The sequence below is a fragment of the Chelonia mydas genome, chromosome 7, assembly GCF_015237465.2.
Source record: "Chelonia mydas isolate rCheMyd1 chromosome 7, rCheMyd1.pri.v2, whole genome shotgun sequence".
Classification (NCBI taxonomy): Eukaryota; Metazoa; Chordata; order Testudines; family Cheloniidae; genus Chelonia; species Chelonia mydas.
In genome coordinates this window covers 44,955,325-44,971,808 of record NC_057853.1, presented here as the reverse complement: position 1 = coordinate 44,971,808, position 16,484 = coordinate 44,955,325, and the positions used below count along the sequence as shown (strand labels likewise).

The 16,484-nt window shown below is 41.2% G+C and overlaps 1 protein-coding gene across 10 annotated transcripts in view; it reads right to left on the bottom strand.

The window, feature by feature from the left end:
- Nucleotides 1-77: 77 nt before the first annotated feature.
- Nucleotides 78-16,484, bottom strand: part of DOCK3 (dedicator of cytokinesis 3) — a 604,430-nt gene continuing 588,023 nt past the window's right edge. For 6 of the 10 annotated variants that reach the window (XM_043550356.1, XM_043550354.1, XM_043550355.1 and 3 more), the window contains 5 exons: nucleotides 14,088-14,206; nucleotides 12,868-12,955; nucleotides 7,665-7,787; nucleotides 6,955-7,037; nucleotides 78-4,658 (listed from right to left, as the gene is read on the bottom strand). In XM_043550356.1, the coding sequence (XP_043406291.1) occupies nucleotides 4,146-4,658; nucleotides 6,955-7,037; nucleotides 7,665-7,787; nucleotides 12,868-12,955; nucleotides 14,088-14,206 (926 nt within the window). In that variant the 3' untranslated portion in view covers nucleotides 78-4,145. The remainder of the gene's footprint in view (nucleotides 4,659-6,954; nucleotides 7,038-7,664; nucleotides 7,788-12,867; nucleotides 12,956-14,087; nucleotides 14,207-16,484) is intronic. The other 4 variants (XM_043550357.1, XM_043550361.1, XM_043550353.1 and 1 more) reach the window with 3 other exon arrangements.

Below are 16,484 nucleotides of genomic sequence, written 5' to 3'. Positions count from 1 at the left end.
CAGACCCTGCGAACACCAGGGGCAGCATCTGGACAACCGTCTCAGCAAGACCATAATGAATACACATTAACCCAATGTTTTAATATCTGGTATTAATCTTTAATTCCACATCACAGCAGTCGAGTGAATGGGGAAGGAAAAAAACCCAGCAGCTATTTACATCTAAAATTCACATCACTTATTTGTTGGTTCTGGAAACATGCTATCACAATATATACAATGAAATACCTTTAGGACACTTGTTCAAATTCTTTTTTTTTCTTTTATGTTTGCTTTCCATTATAGTTAAGAGAGCTTTTTTTGATTTTTTTTAAACATGAATACACAAAAGAGAAGTGGTTAGAGGTTTTTGCCTTTTTTAAATAAGCACAGAATGCCAGAGGTTAAAAACACATTTACAGGGCAGAGTACCAGTCAGACAGCACGATCTATACATTTTTTGCTCAATTTCCTGTACAAATACACAGCATTCAAATGGGATATATACAAAAAACACATGAAGGAAAAATTAAATATCACACTTTTTTTTCTGCTTCTGCTCTACAACCTTTCCAATTTGGCTGCCTCCTCTCCCCCGACAGATATGTAGTAACCCCTTCCCCACCCAAAGAGGGAAATAAAGGTTAAACAAACAAAAAAAAAAGAGGAAAAAATCCCATGGTCTTGCACCTGGCAGCACAACCAAAACATTCTTCCAACCAATGAGCAACTAACTGGCAGATGAATGCAATTCTTCTCATTGCTTTGTCTCCGTCGTTGCCTCTGTCCATTCCTTTTCCTCCAGACAGAAGGTGTAAACACCAGTGGTGGAAAGTTTAATAGCCTATGCTTTCAGGAGAGAAGTGGTGGCCCAAGAACCCAAAAGAAGCATTTTCAATTTCAAACTTGGTACATGAGTATGGAATGACCATGTTCCTTGTAAATTATCTCTATTTACGATAGTTACACAGAGCACAGCAACAAACCCTGGTAGCCAAATTCAGCCCTAACTCAGAAAATGTAGTTGTGCCCGCTTACCCCAGGGCTGAATTTGGCTTTAAGTTTCATGCTGCTATTGGCCAAGCATACTTGCCCCAGAGAGTAGTATGAGTCTTACACTCACCAGATCTTAATTATAATAGAATCTCCCCCACCTCCTTCTCTTCCCACCCAGCACAACCCCCACTGCCCTTTGAAATTAGGCATTAAAAAAAATACACAAAGTATTTTGCAAAAATTTGACCATGGTTCTGAATAACTCCTTGGAGACTCAAATCTAATATGTTTGTGTTAATTGAATTTGCTCCTTCATGAAACTTGGTGGCTATGGACCTGCTGTAAAATTGGCTGACATCTGTTTATATAAGCTAACTGATCATCTAACTTTTAGAAAAAGCCTTTACCAAAAAGTAAAATAAAATCAAAGCTGGGCGCCTCCATGCCAGACACTGTCCTTCTAATCAGCGCAGCATGATATGCATTAGGAAATCCCTTAGAACTCTGGTTAGCAGTTAGCTCTAGTCAGTCACACTGGCTGGATATTCAGACTAACTCGAATGTTAACTCCAATTTACATACAAAGCTTTATGCGCAGACACCTTATTTTTTGCTGTAAAGGAGAGCTTAATACATTTCCAGATACAATAATGTTTAACCCTTCTACCAAAAAAGGAAAACAAGCATCTTGTTCTAATAAAGTTTCATATGAAGATCCTGGGCCAGATTCTCAGATGGTGTATATCAGAGTATTCCATTCCTTTCAATGGAGCTACCCTGATTTACACCAGCTAAGACTCTGGCTCTTAAGAGCTTCACCATTTTTCATTTCTACTCAGACCTGCCTTGGCATTTATGCAAGAGATGAAATGCTCATTGTGGACCAGATTTTAACATCTGTGTTTCAATGTGAAGGATACAATGATTCCGGGTGTCCTGCTCTAGCAAAAGTAAAGGAAACGGGATACATCTTCTTCTAGCCAGGCAGGTCAATGAAGAAAACAGAACAATATTTCTTTTGCATGGGCTAGAACTTGAGAAAGAATAAATGAATAATCTCAACACCCGTCTCTATACAATGGCCACCTGAGTCCAAACTTGATACAGATTATCATTTTCAGGAGAATTTGGAAATGGTATATTTGTCCCGTCACTTTGTATGGAGGTAATGCTAAAGGTGGCTTGCAAAGGGAAACGTTTCCTTTTTTGCTTCTTTATAATGTTTATGATATATAGGAAACAGCATGGATGGGGCACAGAATTGGGAGTCTGGATACCTTGGTTCTGTTCCCATTTCTGCCACTAATTTGTGTAGTATTGGGCAAATCCCTTAACTTCTCTGTGCTTCAGTTTTTCCACTGTAAAGAGGAGGGGCATTGTTACTTATGCTCCTCCTCTGGAATGTGCTTTGCAATCTACAGATGAAAAGTGCTGTACAAGTACTACGGATTATTATAAAGAAGGGCTGAAATAAGGGGTTTTATTTTTTGCTTATTTATCTTATAAATATCATGAATATAAAATACTTGATATTTTCTTCCCTATTTTTGCTGGAAGATTTCTCAAAGGACTTGAAAAATGGGAAATTTCTCAGCTCTCAAATAAAATGGCAGTTTTAGTGGATCTTTCACCAACAAAGTTTTTCTCCCGTTTGTCAGGTACTAAGCAGGTATTAAACAAAGAAAACAAAAAACCCTAGAACTTAGAACAGCCTGACTAAAATTCCCTTCCCCACTCCACTGCTCTGGTCTCAATCTCTTGCTTTGTGTCACATCATAATTGCACTAAATTCTACAGTTCTTCATAGAGTCTGCCAGCAAAAAAGGGAAGTCAGGACTGGATATTTGTGCAATGTAAAAAACAAAAAGGAAAAAAACCCTTAAAATAAAAGAAGAAAAACTTTTCAAGTCTTCTTTACACACCAATAAGAAGCAAAAAAGGGAATAAACATCTCCCCCCTTCCCTCTTACAGTTAATCTTTAAAATCCCTGAAGCTGGAGTGCACACTACACACTGGGCATTCTTGCAGCTCATAGGGTTTCCTATCTGAAGGGAGAGATGGAGGCATTGTGCAGCAGCAGCAGCGAAATGTATCAGAAGGGCACATAAGATATTACAGTAACAAACACAGTTAATGGATGTTGGTGTGGATTGTGCAGACTTTCAATCCTGAGGCAAGGACTGGATATGATGTATTCAAGCCTTCTCTTCTTACTTGCTGAGTTATCAAGCAGTTGTTGCATGAGCCACTCAACTGGTTCCTTGACTGGAATAAAAGTGCTGGTGACAACCACTTGCCCAGAGCTAAGCATGAGAAAAGGCTCAGAATTGGGTTGCAGCCCTAAAGGCTACATAACCCTCTCTTACCCTGCAGTAAAGGTGGATATGGACTATGATTCCAGTGGAAAAGCAGCTGGCTTACCCAGTAAAAAAATGAAATTAAGGAACAAAAACATGAAAAACCAAAGTACATGTCCATGAACAACCAAAGGAGGCAGAGTTTGTTTGAAATGATACCTCAAAAATCAATATGGAAGCCTGTCAGCACTGGTTAGATCATTTCATCACAACTGAGTCAATGCAGGAGACTACTGTAAAGCTGTTTATGGTCATAAACTTGGAAGAGCCAGTTTCTTCATAGAACAGCCGAGTTTCCATTGCCTGCAGAGAATGCACCTTCCAGCCTGACAGTTCATGGAATCCCTGAATTCAGCAATGAGCTTTCACTTCTATGCAGCAAAGAAACATGTCCCTAGTGCAACTGCTTCTACTTGTGTGCATCTCAAAACTGGGAGGAAAGCTTTTTAAAACAATTTGCCACATCCCCCCTTCAATATTCCAATTCTTTTCAGTTTCTGCAAGTCTCTATGGCTAACAGCTTACATGCCACTTTGTGTGGTCTGATAAACTGCAGAAGGAATAAAGCACCCACTGCACACAAAAAATAATAATTAAAAATAACATAAAACCAAAAAGTATAAAATACAATAAAAAGGAAAGCAGCAACCTCACATGCCAGCCCAAACTTTGTATGGGCTCCGGACATTAACTCATGGCAGTAGAAAGTAAAGAATTGGATTACTGTTCTCTCCTCTGAGTCCTAAACTTTTACATCTTTCTTCTGGTCAGACCTGGAATTACTATACAAGCTTCTTTCCAGGTAGTCCTGCTTACTGGTCACTGATGCCATGCTCCCATGCTACCCTGGCCTGCTCCTCCTTTCCACCACTAGCTGGTTGGGAGACTTTGCGATGGAGTGGCCGGTGTTTGTCTTCCTCTTCCATCATCAGCATCATTTCCTCTTCATTCTCCATGTTTGGGAGCCGAGCGTGATATGGTTTTGGGGGGAGAGCTGGAGGGTCCATAGTGTCCTGAGGAATGACTCCAGATGGAGCAGAGTGGCTTCGACATGGCTGGGACTTGAGTGACTCCAGAACATCAGGTTCAGAGAGACTGTACCTGACAGGGAGGTAGGGTGTCTCTAAGTCTTCATCAGTATTCCAGGCCTGGCTAGGGACAGAATCCATGGTGTCTGTGCGAGGAGGGGGCTCAGATGAGTGTCCAAAGTTACTCTCACTTAAGGAGGACACACCACTGCTGGCACTGCCTGACAGAGTGGAGTTACTTCCATCCAGGCCAGACTGGGGACTTGTGGGTGATGCAGGAATTGGATGAAGGGGAGACTGTTTAAAGAAAAACACATGTTAACATCCGTGATTGGGCAATTGTGCACCTGAGTGGCCATGTTTCATTGTTTACAGCTCATTAGTTACTGCCTAATTGCTTTTGTATTTAAGAAAATAAGAAATCTGAGCCATTTGTACACCCACAACCTGATTTCCATGTACAAATACCTGTTTGTACAGGCAGATGTGTTTTTCCTGTATGCATGATCAAACAGTAAAAAACTAGCAGTCATGGTGGTGACACCCTCTTCTCCAATCCTATTTAACATGTCCTACAGCCCAGCATCTTCCATTCACCACACCTGCCTTGCTAGGATCTCCTACATTCCGTAAATATCAGAGTATTTATGTAAAATCTTGCAACACAAATATCACAATAAAAACATTAATAATGTGTTATAAGTTTTTACACATTGATGTATTTTTTCAGTAGTTTTGCTATTTAGTAGTAATTGCTATTTATTAAAACTGTTTCAGTAGCTATTTCCTTTCCTTAGTTCAAGAGTACATATTAACTAGCTTCCTTTTGTCTTTTTATTTTAAAAGATTTAATGCCACACTGTGTATCCCTGCCCTCCCTAATGCATGCTGTCTCCCCCCAATTCCTGTAGCTCTCATTGTGGGTATCTCCACATTTATCTTATTACTGTATTTTCCAATTTTCTCTTCTCTCTCTTCTTTTTTGCTCCTTTTCCCTCTCTCCTCTCTCTCTAATCTTTCTCAGCTGTCTTTTTTCTGAGGTTATGTCTATATTTTTCCTGTTGTTTCTCTATTCTCCATGTCCAATCCTCTCCCAGTCCTGGAAACCAAACTGTCTGCAAGTGAGGTCCAATGGGGTTTGATGGGGAATCAATCAGTTTTGCAAGTGGATCTGCGGCTATCCAGCCCTGTCCCCAATCTTCTCTGAGCCTGTGAGGAAGTAGCTCCACCCAAGCAGGACCTTCCATAGCCATAAAGATTTTTGGTCTGTGACTTTATACTCTCATTTCTCTTTCCTTTCTCCCTCTGCTTCTTTTCCTTGTACTCTGTGCTGCTTTATTCCCCTCTTCTTCTCTTCCCTTTACTGCTTCTCCTCCCAGCCTGCATGCTGCTCTGCTGCCTGGCTCCTCAGAGATGAAGTAAAAGTAGAAAGTTCTCTGAAGCTTAATAGCAGTAAATGTCAGAGAGTTTTGTTAATTTCACACTTGCAATCACCTGTTCTGCTCCTCTCTCTGCTCCACTGCTGATGCACACTGAGCAGGGGGTAAGGAAAAAGAACAAAGGGGGAGCAATGTCTAAAGCACTCATCAAATCTTGTTAATTTCAGTTTACTGCTCTGCTGGAAGCAGCACACAGAGAGACAGAAGTTTTAGAAAGCATCAGTATACAGCCTACTGATGTATATTGGCCCAACTGACTCATTTGCCAGCACGTTCATGCAGGTGCACCTGTTGTGTGCATGTCTGAAAATCTGGCCCTAAAGGGAATAGCAATGAATGAACACTCTTAGCAATTTGTTTGCTCTCTAATAAATAACACTCTCTTTGGCAGATTGATTCTAGAGATCTTATTATTTGATGAAAAGGACTGATTGGAGAGACAGCAGGCTAAGCATTAGTTTTACTGTTTTCATTCAAAACAATGAGTTCCAGATGAGGTCCTAGACCCTTTGTTTTCTGTATGTATCAGGAAAGAGCAACTAACCCTTGCCTCTTGAGGCACAGAGTGGAAAGCATCTACTTTAAGAAGAGAAAAGATGATCTGCCAAATCACTAACTGATGTTCTGTTCTGGAGGGCAATCTAAAGAGAGCTGACAACTAAACATTTTATCCCCCCATTCCTGTATCAATTTGAATCAAAAGGTATAGTAGGCCAAAAAGATAAAAATGCTGCTAGTCTGCCCTCAACCTCTCTCAAAAATCCCTATGTGAGGGGCATGAGTCCCAACTGTGATTAGAACTGGCTATTCAAAGGCTTGTGTTCTTGGATCGAAAACACATATATATAGTAAAAGAGGGTAAGCCTCCTATGGGCAAAAGAGAGCACAAACATATCTATGGGCTACTTGATTACTGGAACAGCAGCAAACTGTCCATTTAATGGAGATCTTGGTGTAGACAATCACCATGTCAGCCTTCAGTCTGAACTTCTGTTTCTTAGAAATAGATGATGTATTTTCTACTGCTCAGACAATACAGGAATAAGGCAGGCTGGAGAAGGTATATGAGAGCTGGAGATTCTGGAATTGATCATAACTGCTAATGACCAGATTAGCTGGATGCTGTGTTCTGCAACCTTGAGAGGTCATTTTACCTTGCGCAATGTCCGAGCAGGCAGTGCTGGAGGAGCATCACTGAGCTGGTGGTGGAAGGCATCAAAGTGCAGTGAGTAGTGACCTGAAATGAGACAAGGAATAAAATAGTAATAAAGAATTGTAGCTGTGGGCTCACAGATCTGTACAACCTCAAGGCAGTAAGAATTCACTGTTCTAGTCCTCTGTAACATCAGGTAACCAGGTCCAACTGCCGACAGTCCCATCTCCAGTCCAGAGCTTACCATATATCCTGGAAAGCAATCCTTGTAATGGGTAACCCAAAGTGTATCTGTTACAAAGTGCAAATGAGGAGTTCAGTAGCAACAACAGAATTCTACCCACCGCTGTTATCAAGGATTTCATGGCAAGGCAGCAGTCTCTTAAATGCTGAATGTCTGGAAACACAATTAATATCTTTGTAGCCTTAAGCTACTGCTGAGGATCGTCACTGACAAGAAGCCAAGACAGCCAAGACAGCTTACACTACTCATAAACCTAATTCTAGTCCCAAAACACACTTACGACCTTATTGCTGCAGCTGATGAAATTTTAAGTGTTATCTAATGTCAACCAAGCAGACCAAATAGCCTTCTCTCCCTGCACTCCTTACAAAAGGCTCATACAAGTCAATGTTGGCTTTCATGTGACCTAGGTTTATCTGTACATGAGCACAGGACTTATCAAGTGGACCTCCTGGGGATTTCCTTACCATGGGGTAGGCTTCGGGGAGGTACTGGTGGGGCCAAGATGCTCCCAACGTGGGCAGACAGGAATGGCAGGGCCTCTCTGGTTCCGCTGTCTAGGCTCCAGCTGCTGGGCGCTGCTGGCACAGCTGAAGGATGGAAACAGATTGAACTTGGGTACATTACATTACAAGTTTTTCTTGGGGATGGAGGCAATGGCATTTCTCCATTCTTCAACTGAGTATGTGGATCTGGCTCCTTGCCATTTGATGTAGTACCTGACCATAAGGTGGACCTGAAGGCAGCAAGCACAAGAGAAGCTGTGCGCTCTTTGGCTGCAAGGATGGGCCAGACTCCAAGGCCAGGGTGAATTAGGGGGCTGCAATCTACAGAAAGGTGATTATTTTAAATGTAAGGGTAAAGAGAAGTAGACTACAAGCATAAGTGGCAGAAACCTCAGTAAACAGAACAAAATCTGTTACTGCACCATAATGGCTAGGTGGAGGATGACTAAGCTGATCATATCTAAACATAATGCAACAAAAACATTACCTTTAATGGCATCATTTACTAGGCAAAGAGTTAATCACTAGCTATGATCACTATTTTTCAAAATGTGGTTATAAGGAATCAGAAAACCCTATTTCAGAATTACCATCAGAAGACCTGATTTTCTTTAGCCAAAGAAGACAAGAAAGCTTTCCTGTCTTCACAATCATATAATACATATTGGTTACGATCTCTAAACGCCTTCAGTTTTGCATGGAAAAGAACTCAGGCAGAGAATCCTAAAGTAATACACTCAGATCCAAGAAGCAATAGCTTTTTCCTTCTAGACTGAGTGACATCTGAAATGTCTGGAAAGATTTGAACTCTCGTTATTAAAGAAAATACACCCTTTTTTCTTTCAGACACACTGCACCACTTTCTTGATGACAAGAATGTCATGTGCCAGAACAGCGACTTTATCTATTTACTGCTGTGTTGGTTATTCTAAAACTGTTTAATATCTGAAGGGGGAATCAAAATGATTTGAAGAGTCTAACAAAGACACTGAAACTAGTTTTGATTAAAAATATTAGCCCTTCCTTGCAGGCTCTGGGTGACAGAAAATACGGGTTCTAACAATAGGTCTGACAGTAGAAGATGCGAATACATATGGGGTTACAAAAAGCTGATGATATACCAGTGAGTCCGTCTCGTGGCTACTAATGCCAAGTAGCAAGTGGAAAATGCAACAGGGACCATAACGCAATAGATGCCAATGGAATTATAGTTACTTTTTTTTTTCCTAATGGGACCTTATCCTCATTCCTCTGCATCTGTTTTGGGGACATAATTGGACGAAAGTAGTAGGTGCTAAGGGCCTCCACTGGCAAAAAATAATCAAAGAGACACTCAGCTAGCCTAGAATATTTTATAGGCCTTAAACTTAACTAAAGTTAATGGTGGCTGGGGGAGGGGGATGGGGTAGGAAGAGGAGATATGCCCAGGAAACAGCTTGTATCTTGGAGAGGGGAAGAAACGCCCTTCAGTCCCAGGAATCACTGACCTGTGAATATTTCACTCTTAACATGACAGGGATTGTATATTTCCCATATTTCTGTACTTGGTGAGGGTTTTTTTTAAAGGGGTGGGGGCTCTACCTCCAAATCCATCAATGTCTAACCTTGGACTACACATGTATGTTCTGGAAGAGGGTTGGTGATCTTGGAGAAGCTTAAAAATTCCCTAATCTTTTCCCCAGAAAACAGTAGAAAATGTTTTACTACTGTATCTCAGAGGACCATCCCATCAAAAGATATCCTCTATTCACATGAGTGTCAGCTCCAGGCACCTGGCCAAATTCCAATCTTCCTTCATGATTTCACCAGCCATTCAACTGCATGAGCAAATTTTACTTACCTTGTAAATCTGCTTCTCTGAACACATCATCTTGCAGGATTCTCACTCCTGAGTCTCAGCTCCCTAGTATAAACAGGCAAAACTTCCCAAGCTTTGAAGGGTTTTTTATGGTCCCTAAAGGTCTGTAGTAGTGGATAGGAATAAAGGTCACCCCACAACCAAGGCTGTGTGCCACAACTCTGTTTATATATTGCCCTTGGAGCTTTTTAATTAGTTCCCGATTCAGCAGGAAGCAAAGGCTTCCCAAGAGAAAAAAAAAATGAGCCAATTATAAAATCAAAATGATTGCAAAATTAGACCCTCAAACATGAAAGATGTAAAGATAAACACACATTAAAAACACCAATCCAAAAGTGGAAGGGGACGGGGGAAGAGACCGAGTGAGAATCCTAAAAGAGGATGGACCAGCTCCAGGGATGCACCTGATCTGTACAGAGTGCAGGTCAGGGTAGTATGTGCAAAGATGGCATCAAGTTCAGTTCTGCACTCACCTGATCCTGCTGGTTAGAATAGCCTGAGGATTGCTCTAGTTTATACCAGCTGCAAATAGCCCCTCTCAGGGTTCCCTCCCCACTCTGAACTCTAGGGTACAGATGTGGGGACCTGCATGAAAGACCCCCCTAAGCTTATTTCTACACGCTTAGGTTAAAAACTCCCCAGGCACAAATTCTCCTTCGTACCTTGGGTTTAAGTAACACTGCCACCGCCAAGTGATTTAACAAAGAACCAGGGAAAAGGACCACTTGGAGTTCCTCTTCCCCCAGCAATCCCCCCAAGCCCTTACACCTCCTTTCCTGGGGAGGCTTGAGAATAATATCCTAACCAATTGATTACAAAATGATCAAAGATCCAACCCCCTGGGTCTTGGAACAATGGAAAAATCAGTCAGGTTCTTAAAAGAAGGATTTTATTTAAAGGAAAGGTAAAAGAATCACCTTTGTAAAATCAGGATGGTAAATACTTTACAAGGTATTCAGATTCAAAACACAGAGGATTCCCCTCTGGGCAAAACCTTAAAGTTACAGAAAACAGGAATAAACCTCCCTCTTAGTACAGGGAAAATTCAAGTTACAGAAAACAGGAATAAACCTCCCTCTTAGCACAGGGAAAATTCACAAGCAAAACAAAAGATAAACTAATCCACCTTGCCTGGCTTACCTATACTGGTTGCAATATTGGAGACTTGGATTAGGATGGGTTGGAGAAGATGGATTTCCGTCTGGTCCCCCTCAGTCCCAAAACAGAACACACACACACACACAAAGAGCACAAAAAAACCCTTCCCCCCGCAATATTTGAAAATATCTTCTTTCCCCATTGGTCCTGTTGGTCAGGTGCTAACCTGGTTATCTGAGCTTCTTAACCCGTTACAGCTAAGGAGGAATTCTAGGCTACCCTTAGCTGTATGTTTATGACAGCCCCAGTGGCCAAAAACACACCCAGGGATTGGCGTAGTGCAGGGTCACCGCAGCTGTGTCCTTTTCTCTGCTACATTGGCATCAGGAAAAAGGAGTTGAAAAAGAACCTCTGTCCTGGCTCTACACCACCAAGACCAGCCATAGGTATTTTTACCAGTTTGGTGCTCTGTAGTATAGGGCAGTGGTTCTCAACCAGAGGTACACGTACCCCTTGGAGTACTCAGAGGTCTTCCAGGGGGTATATCAACTCATCTAGATATTTGCCTAGCTTTACAACAGGTTACATAAAAAGTCAGTGCAAACTAAAATTTCATACAATGATTTGTTTATACTGCTCTGTATACGATACACTGAAATGTAAGTACAATATTTATATTCAAATTCATTTATTTTATAATTATATGGCAAAAATGAAAAAGTCAGCAATTTTTCTGTAATAGTGTGCTGACACTTGTATTTTTATGTTTGATTTTGTAAGCAAGTAGTTTTTAAGTGAGGTGAAACTTGGGGGTGCGCAAGACAAATCAGACTCTTGAAATGGATACCGTAGTGCCACCATTAAAAATAATATGCAACAGTTGTATGCCACAAAATGGTTACCAAGCAACAATGTTGCTACTTGCGAATATAGAGCAAAGGTCAAATGTTGAACCTACAAAATGTTCTACTGATCAACAGTAATCTTTCCCTGATGGGACTAAAATTGACATTCATACCAATGTTCTGTACTAGGATGATAACCACAAGCATTAAACTAGAGTTTATTTCTTTTCCTTTCCTTGAGGCACTTTTGTTAAAAGGGAGAAATCAATAGCACTGATCAGAGGGAATCTGAAAAACAGATGTAAATCTAGTCCACTAGCCCATTACACTACGTGGATCTGCTCCTCAGCCCATATCAGTGCCTAGAACTACTGTACATGATCCTGTTGATGGATGGTTCAGAACCTGGTTTCTGCCTGTTGGAACCAACACTTTATCCAGCTATGCTCCAGGGAGGAAGCTACCATCGAAGCTACTATTGCCCTAGAGCAGCCAAACCATCTGGTGGAGCCGAGTGCACTTGGTGGTCAAGTTCAGCAGTAGGGAAGCTATAGCTGAACAGTTTTTCCCTTCAGCAGCCGGTGTCACTCTGCTGTCAGTGAGAATTAGTGCAGAGGGCTTCTCACTGGAGACGGGCTTGGACAAGTTCACAGGACATGAACATTAACAAAAAACGAGTTGGTTAATGGCACTCTTGACTTACAGACAGTGGTAATGGTTCAAAAGGTTGCACATATGCCTGCAGCTGCATTTATTTACATTCACAACATGGCTCAGGAGCTGGGATTCCCTGATTATCCCCTACAGAGGATTATAAAACATTCCAAAAGAGACTAACCAGTCAGCCACCTGACCTTGATATGTGCATGAGGCATTTGTTTTTGCCAGCAGGGATTCATGTTTGTAACTTAAAAAAACCACGACAACTTCATTTAACAAAATGTTCGTCTCTACTAATGATGGTGAAATGTCAAAAGCTACCTCACAGGGTAGTTTGGAGAATCTTTTGAAGAAAAAAAGCTCAATACACATAAGTATTATCTTTGGGCCAACTCCTTCAGCCTTTACTCAGGCAAAACTCCCACTGAACTCAGTGGGAGTTTGTCTGTGTCAGGACTGCAGGATTTGGCCCATTGTCATTAACAAATGGTACAGAGCTTCTTTAGTGGAGGCACTTGTGCATCTCTTTGTAGATCTAAAGCATCAACTTAGCTGTCTTTAGGCTGGCAGAAGCTCTCAGCTTAGTGAAACTCTCAGCCTAAGAATGTTATAGGATGTACAGAGGTGGAAGTCCATAAGTGTACAAGCATGAATAGAGTAACAGTACTACAAGATGCAAGAACATAATTAAGAAAAGGAATACCTTTCTCAGCGACAGATAGATTGGGATCACTGCAAGGTTTGCATGGTCCAACCACTTGCTGGATCAAGGCGCGCTGAAAATTTGGAGGCTAAAGACGAGGGGAGACAGCATAGAAATGTGAAAACAGTTACAGATTTGCCAATACAGAACCCTGTGATAGCTGAAGAGCCTGAGATAAAAATCCATGGAAAGCTCTAGCCTCTGAGCTTTCACATGAATATCCGTAGGCAAGGGGAGCCTGTTTGGAGGCACTGCATTATTAGAAACCATTTTAGCCATTTATTGGTTAAATGCCCCTGGAAATTTTAACTCTTAAAGCCTCATAGGGGTTGGGTTCTGGTTACTCCAGAAACCACTTCTTGACCTCCATGGCCCTGGTATATTCCACGGCAGCCAAGATCAGCTAACGCAACCAACCTCATTGCTCACGAGGTTTATTTCTGAAGGGATGGGTTGTTCTCTGTGAGGTGTATTAACTATGGAAGTTGCTTCCCCCATCATTTGAGAGATCTGATTTTTTGACCTTCATATCATGCTGCCAGTCTCAGCTGTGCTCCCAGCCCTTTCTGGATGGTTTTCATGAGATGCTGAATTATGGGATGATGGTAGTGTTTTGAAGGTATTTTTTGCTCTGAAGAGTTCTGGGTTTTGAATCATGAATTAATTAGTCTTTGATTCTGGGAGAGTGGGTCCTATATTTCATTTATCAATTGTGGTGGCACTTTATAAAGTTGATTCATTTATTTCTATTTCTAAAATTGTGCCCATCCCATGCTCTAGGCTCCATGTACAAAGTCAAGTCATGTGATAGTTTATGATGGGTCAGCGTTTGCTGGTCAGGTTTAAAGTAAGAAGAGCCCATCCCCACAATGAGGCCTGCGTTGTGCAGGAGGTCACACTAGATGATCAAAATGGTCCCTTCTGACCTAAATACCTATGAATCAATGAGGACCAACAATTGCAACATACTAGTATGATGCTGATTTTACTGTATCAAAAATAGTGGTTCTGAAAGGAGGAGAGAGACAAGCATAGAAATCTCTGCACAATCTGATGAGCCACTCTGTAAATGTAGTTAAGTCAGTGGTTTCTGGATGCAGGGGAAGGTAAAAAGGGAAGAAGTGAAGATAATTACAAATGACAACAGTGGATCTATATGCTAATCACAAATACACAAATGCCACAGCTGCTGTACTAGGAAAGAATAGTAAGTCTATTACCTGTCCATTTTCCATGATAGCTGCAGGATACATGGCACTGCTTGGTCGGTCCCGGTGGGTTGGCAGCAGCATCATCAGCTCCCGAGTGTGGCGGTACTTATCTGGTAGAGAGGGAGAGCCTGTAAACAAGTGAGAATAATCACGTACACATGACAAACCACAGAAAGATCTCAGCTTGGCCCAGTGATCTAGTCCTCCTTTTTTCCTGGGACTCATGAATTACCCCAACAATTTGGATGATGATCGTACAGGACTCCAGGAAGATATGGTGCTGAGCCCATTTAGGAGCTGACTGTAGATAGGTGCAGTAATAATCCACTTGTTGTACAGTTAAGATATGGACACATTGTTAGGTTTAGGATGTACAACTCAGCAAGTCACTAGCTGTACATTACAAGCCACTTACCCCTAAAATAAAAGTGTATCTGTCTGTGTGGAATCAGCAGTGGTTGTGATTTAATATGCCTACTCTTCCCTGGCCTAATAAGATATCAGAGGTATGCATTCAGATGCCATAAAACTGTGTACTTTTTGACTGAATAAGTATGAACGAGATATGAGGTTGGGATACAAATAAAACTGATGCTGGAATTTTCCTTGTGTGTGTCAGAGATGGTACATATAAATGGTGATTCCCGTGCTTGGCTTCCTCTTTATTAATATTAGCCAGATAAAAATGGAATGTTCTTTGACAGTGGTTTTCAACTCTTTTTCATTTGTGGATCCCTAAACATTTTTGAATGGAGGTGAGGTCCACTTGGAAATCTTAGATATAGTCTGCAGACCCTCAGGGGCCACAGACCAGAGGTTGAAAACCACCATTCTGTGAAATTTGAGGGCACTTTGTTTATCACGGTGCTTACGAAGCAGCATGCTGCTATTCTGAGAATACATCAACAGAGGTTTGCCAACATGCTGGTATAGTATGAGGGTATTTGCTCATGTGATCCAGCAATTGTTTGTAATCTGGATAATTGCCAGGTGATACTACATTATGAGAGGGTCTATGTTTTTCTTGTTAAATATTTATTGGAGCACAGCATTTTTTACCAGCCTACTTTGTTTTTTTACATTAGGCACCATTAGGCAAGAAGCACACCACACACCAATGGGCTTGCTGATGTATATAGCTATAATGGTTGTGCCACAAGAAAGATTTGCATTAATGGGATGGCTTGTGGGTGTCTGATAATACAGATACACACACACACTCATGGATACACAATAATATGCAGAAGTTAACATTCTGAAGCTGCAGAAGTGAGCTATAATTTGTACTGATTATTTGTGCAACAAACACACACTTCACAGGCAGCAGCACACAGCGCATTACCCAGCCATGCCTGCTTTTGGGAAAGACATGCCCCCTTTCCACAACCACATGTGCATTACCAGCACTCCAACGTACGAGCAGAGGCATTTTTTTTTCTAGTTAATGCGGCTTTTACACCAACAGCATAACATGCACCTTTTTGGACTGATATACAGCACAGTGGAGGGAACAATGTGTCCAGCAGAGTGCAGAAGTCCTATACTTGCAGCAATTTCATCAGGGGGTATAAGGCCCAGATAAATCTAAACCCCAGCAATGCAAAATATTTGCAACCTAACTCCAATCACAATTTCTCCACAGACATAAAACAAATACATTTAGACATTCTTAGTTTTTATACACATTATCTTTAAAAAGACAGTTTTAAACACTATGCTGAGTCTCTTTTACTCACATACACATCACAGATAGTCCTATTTCTGCATGACAAATATAAAAATACTGAACTTATAGGGGTGCCAAGAACTGCATCACAGCACAAACCACATTGCAACTTTTTTCCCTTTTATTTATCATTTGATCCTCATTTTTCTTGTCGTGGGAGCAAATTGCAGCTATATGTGCCATTAGTTTAGAAAGAATCACAAATCCCACAAGAACCTTGCATTGTATGATCTTCAAAATCCCTTGCTCTATGCTGCTTTATGGTGGCAGAATCTAATTTTTAAAACCAGCCCTCCTTCTTGAGCCCTCAGTTTGGAATTGCAAATAACTGTGGTTAGAAATGTTACTATAAATAGTGTCTCAGCATCTGATTTGCTGGCAAAATTGTGGGTGCAAAAAGAGTGGCTCATTTAAGATCCTGTTAACAATCAGGACTGTTATTTGGACTTGGCTAAGGAGCATCTCAGACTCAAATCTTTTAAAAGCTTCCAGAGCTGCCATAGGGATATCCTTCAGAACAACATTGCAATGCAGTGGCCCTGCAGACTTTACAAAACTCAGCTGCAGGTACCCTTGGTCTCTTATGCTTTTCAGCTTGTAGGCCTTGCAAATGTAATGTGTAAATTGTTTTACACACTGTTTATAGGAAAGCAAAACTTGGTTTGTCAGGGCCTGGGGAG